The sequence below is a fragment of the Ochotona princeps genome, chromosome 22 (genome assembly GCF_030435755.1).
Source record: "Ochotona princeps isolate mOchPri1 chromosome 22, mOchPri1.hap1, whole genome shotgun sequence".
Classification (NCBI taxonomy): domain Eukaryota; kingdom Metazoa; phylum Chordata; class Mammalia; order Lagomorpha; family Ochotonidae; genus Ochotona; species Ochotona princeps.
In genome coordinates, this window is record NC_080853.1 from 10,264,138 (window position 1) to 10,269,041 (window position 4,904).

General features: G+C 59.0%; 1 protein-coding gene across 1 annotated transcript; it reads left to right on the forward strand.

Moving 5' to 3' along the window:
- Positions 1-1,105: 1,105 nt before the first annotated feature.
- Positions 1,106-4,470, forward strand: KCNS1 (potassium voltage-gated channel modifier subfamily S member 1). Its single transcript, XM_004586065.2, has 2 exons — positions 1,106-2,136; positions 3,887-4,470. The coding sequence occupies exons 1-2, from the start codon at positions 1,108-1,110 to the stop codon at positions 4,355-4,357; spliced, it is 1,500 nt and encodes a 499-aa protein (XP_004586122.1). The 5' UTR covers positions 1,106-1,107; the 3' UTR covers positions 4,358-4,470.
- Positions 4,471-4,904: the final 434 nt, after the last annotated feature.

Genomic DNA, 4,904 nt, shown 5'->3' on the forward strand with positions numbered 1-4,904 from the left:
AGCTGAACCCACAAAGCAGATGGGATTGGTTAGGGTCAGGAAGGGAGTCACTGGCTCTCCCATCCATCAGGGCCACGAGTCAGCACGCAGGGGAAGGACCTAGCACTTCCCGGGCAGCCACTGATGCTGGACACTGTCCACAGCCTAACTCAATCCTGCAGCCACCCTTGGTGGGGGCAGTGAAGGGGCAACTGCCCACACTGTGCGTTGTGCAGGAACCAGACCTGGAGAGCAAGCACCTTCTTCCAGGCCACAGGTGCGGCCAGGGTAGCAATGTATCCACGTCTGTCCGGCTCCACACGGCAGTAGTACAGTAGCACGGGTGGATAATCGAATTAATGCCTTTCGGGAGCCAGGCCCAATAAAGACTCCAGATCATTTCATTTTTGTAACCACACTTTGATGTCAACATTTTAAAAATATCCACTCTAAAGAGGTTCAGAGACGTGAGGCGATGTGCGTAGTGCCACACAAGAGAGCCAGAGTCGGGGTCTCACGCCACAGACTCTTCACATAGTTCTGAAACTTGACCACCTGTCAGAATCACCTTCCAATATTGCTAAACTCCAAACTGCTGGACCCCAGGCCCAAAGGTTCTGATTTGTCAAGTCCAAGGACGGCTGAGAAAAATATATGTAAGGCAAAGACCCAGGGTGGCACAGCTAGTCCATAGAACACTCTGGAAACTACAAGTTGAATTACTTCTCTCCAACAAACTGGCACATCCCAGAATCCACAGTAGATGTCTGGGGTTGGAAACCGGAGTTTATCCCAGAAAGAGGTTGCATTTTAGGGGAGAACCTACCAGTTGCGGCGGGGGTGGGTGGCTGTCTTGTGCCCCCACTGCATCCTCAGTCCTTCCAAATCCAGGTCTGCATTTGTTTTCTGAGGGAAGAAAAACAACAGGGGAGGGGTTGTGAGGAATGTCAGTCTCCAGCTGAGGAGGGGGCCTTTTCGAACCCACGCCTGAACCTGGGTTTCTGGGGACGCTAAACACTTACTGAGCGCTGACTGCACACCAGGCGTCTCACACCCTGACTCCAGGCCAGCACGTAAACCTTCCTGTGTCCACAGGCCAGTGCGAAGCCGCAGCCGCCAGCAGCAGCCATGGTGAGCGAGTGCCCCGGCCGCGGCGCCGGGGTGCCCTGGCGGCGAAGCGACGAGGCGCTGCGCGTGAACGTGGGCGGCGTGCGGCGGTGCCTGAGCGCACGCGCCTTAGCGCGCTTCCCGGGCACGCGGCTGGGTCGCCTGCAGGCTGCGGCGTCCGAGGAGCAGGCGCGGCGCCTTTGCGACGACTACGACGCGACCGCGCGCGAGTTCTACTTCGACCGACACCCGGGCTTCTTCCTGGGCCTGCTGCACTTCTACCGCACTGGCCGGCTGCACGTGCTGGACGAGCTGTGCGTCTTCGCCTTCGGCCAGGAGGCCGACTACTGGGGCCTGGGCGAGAGCGCGCTGGCGGCGTGCTGTCGCGGCCGGTACCTGGAGCGGCGCGTGGCGCGGCCGCGAGCCTGGGACGAAGACAGCGACACACCAAGCAGTGTGGACCCGTGCCCGGATGAGATCTCCGACGTGCAGCGTGAGCTGGCGCGTTATGGCGCAGCGCGCTGCGGCCGCCTGCGCCGCCGCCTCTGGCTCACCATGGAGAACCCGGGCTACTCCTTGCCCAGCAAGCTCTTCAGCTGCGTCTCCATAGGCGTGGTGCTCGCCTCCATTGCCGCCATGTGCATCCACAGCCTGCCCGAGTACCAGGCCCGCGAGGCTGCAGCAGCCGTGGCCGCGGTGGCCGCGGGCCGCAGCGCCGAGGAGGCGCGTGACGACGATCCGGTGCTGCGGCGCCTGGAGTACTTCTGCATCGCCTGGTTCAGCTTTGAGGTGTCATCGCGCCTTCTGCTGGCGCCCAGCACGCGCAACTTCTTCTGCCACCCGCTTAACCTCATCGACATCGTGTCGGTGCTGCCTTTCTATCTCACGCTGCTGGCCGGCGTGGCGCTGGGCGACCGGCGCGGCGCAGGCGGCGAGGAGCTCGGCGACCTGGGCAAAGTAGTGCAGGTGTTTCGCCTCATGCGCATTTTCCGCGTGCTCAAGTTGGCGCGCCACTCCACCGGACTGCGCTCGCTGGGCGCCACGCTCAAGGTAAGGCCTGTGAGGCCCTGGTGGGCGGGGGGAAGGGCTGTGTAGCCAAGCGGAGAGCTTAGTTCTTGGCCAGCTGAATCTGCTGTGCGCCCCAGCCAGGTGCTGTGCTGGGTGCCAGGTGTCCGTTTTTCTCATCCAGTCAGACCTTCCTTCCCAGTAGCCCTGTAAAGGAAGACTCGCTGTGACCCACCCAGTTTTTCAAGGAAACTGAACAAACAGAAAACTAGACAAGGATGCAAAGGCCCCGCCAACTGATTTCACAGTCAGGGGGTATCCGAGGCTGGTCAGGGGAAGGAAGCAAAGTGGGCAGCTTGTCCCATAGCCTGGAGACTAAGCAGGGTGTTTGCTAGGAGTGAGAGGCAGGTAAGGAGGTGAGAGGAGTAGGGTATGAAATACCATGCACTTTTGGCCCCCAACACTGGACTTTATCCCGAGGGCTTGGGAGAGTGTGTGTGGGGGGGGGAGGGTTGGGTTGTGCCAACAGTATTATTGCTCACTACTTGGCAAATGGGGAAAGTGAGGTTCCAGGATGTGGGAGGGAGGGGTGACAGGACCACACCCCGGCAGCCAAGCTGAGGCTGGTTGCAGCATATCTTGGTCCTCCTAAAACTCCATGCAGCCCCACCAAAGATCCCGGATCAGTACATGACCTCCTGGCTGGGGAGTCAGGAAAGGGGTACTAGAGGTGACACTAGGTAGTCACAGGTAGCCAGACTCTTCACCCACACTCCCTGCACACCCTATCTCAGCATCTCCCCAGGGAAGACCCCCTTGGCCCCAGCATTCTGCTTTGCCTAGGTTTGAGGGCCTAGGTTTGATGCTGAGGAGGGAGGGAGAGGAATATCTACTGGGACTGCCAGGGACCAGGGCACAGGGGCTAGGTACTGAGGGCAAGGGCCTTGCCTCTCTGAGGGAGGCCTCTGACCAGGAGCAGCGTCTACATCACTTGGAAGCTCAGCTAAAAAGGCAGACCCTGTGACTCAGCCCCAGAGCTGCCCTGTTGGATCCGCCTGCTGTGTTCCTTCTGCACTTTCTACTTTAGGAGGCCCTGCTGCAAACGAGGGCGTTCTCAGCCTCATGCCACTGACACTGAGGAGCAGGTCATTCTTTGTGATGGAGACCATCCTGTGCCCTGTGCGATGTGGAGCTTAAGCCCTGGTGTCTACCCACCAGGTGCCTGTAGTACACTTGTCCCAGGTAGGACAGCTGGTGTCTGCAGACCTTGCCAGATGTCCACCGAGGGGGCCGAATGGCCTTGGTGGAGGAGAACCACTACCCTGGGGCTTGGCTTCAGAGCAAACACACACTCACATAGGCAGGTGCATTCTTTGTCTGACAGCCCCTTGGCTTCCTTGAGTAGCAGAAAATATTGTGTATGAGTCACACATGTGATGGCCCGGCAAAGGTCTGGGACACCAGCGGTGACACTAGTTGGTATAGTACAACTACGTTGACAGCTCTCTTGGCTCTACAGCAGAGTATAACATCGCAAGCTTTTCCTTCACTGGCTTGTACCACCAGTGGCCCTCAAGTTAGAAGAATCCACTGTGCCCTAGCAGGAACTTCGGAGAACAGAGAATAGGCCTGTGTGCATTCTTGCTGCCCACAATAGTACGGGATATCATAGTTGTGAGATCTGGGTCTTGGCACCAACTCAGCCTTGCTCTGCGGGTGTCAGTTTCCCCACGTGCCTGGTAGCGGGTCTGTAAGCCCAGGCAGCTCTGACTTGGGTTTCTTCATTCTCTTCCAGCACAGCTACCGTGAGGTGGGCATCTTACTGTTGTACCTGGCCGTGGGCGTATCTGTGTTCTCCGGTGTGGCGTACACAGCCGAGAAGGAGGAGGATGTGGGCTTTGACACCATTCCAGCCTGCTGGTGGTGGGGCACTGTAAGCATGACCACGGTGGGCTACGGGGATGTGGTGCCAGTGACAGTGGTTGGCAAGCTGGCGGCCTCAGGCTGCATCCTGGGTGGCATCCTGGTGGTGGCACTCCCGATCACCATCATCTTCAACAAATTCTCCCACTTCTACCGGCGCCAGAAGGCCCTGGAGGCAGCTGTGCGCAACAGCGACCACCGGCACTTCGAGGACTTGCTGAGCAGTGTGGACGGAGTGTCGGAGGCGTCCCTGGAAACATCCCGAGAGGCTTCGCGGGAGGGACAGTTTGCAGACCTGGAGACCCAGCCTCCGGGCGAGCCTCCCGACTCCGGGCGATACTAAAAACCCCCTTCCTCCATACTCAAAGTTAGCTGGAACAGAGCAGAGCCCCCTCCCCAACTTCAGGCCCTCATGGTGGTGAGTCAGGGCCCCTTGTGCTGGCCCCCTCCTCCAGCCACCCAGAGCAAGGGAGCACCACCTGGATCCTGTGAACCCCAAGCCACCCACAGCATGGCCACAGCTGGAGGGAGAAAGTCAGAAGGAAGCCAAGGCCCCCAAGCCCCTCCTGTTAGCTACATCCCTGTTGACTTGGGTTGGAGGATGAGTGCCACCCCTTTTCACAGCTGAGGCTCAGAGTGGAGCCACATTCCCCTACACGTCATACAACGGGGACCAATGTCCTGTCTACTCCTCCGCTTCTGCCCTCCTAAAATTGACACATGGTTTGTGGATGCCCAAGGTCAATCCATGAGGTGAACGCCCTCTGTTGGAATGGCACAAAGGACCAGGCAGGGCATTCGAATGTCAGAACTCTGACCTCAGCTGAGGCTCTTTCCTCAGAGCTGGCAACTGGAAGCAGCTTCCAGGTCCCTGCCCCTGCTCCAGGTCC

Coding starts and splice junctions, on each gene's coding strand:
- KCNS1 (XM_004586065.2), top strand. CDS start 1,108: ATGGTGAGCGAGTGCCCCGGCCGCGGCGCCGGGGTGCCCTGGCGGCGA. Junction 2,137..3,886: donor CGCTGGGCGCCACGCTCAAG/GTAAGGCCTGTG, acceptor ATTCTCTTCCAG/CACAGCTACCGTGAGGTGGG.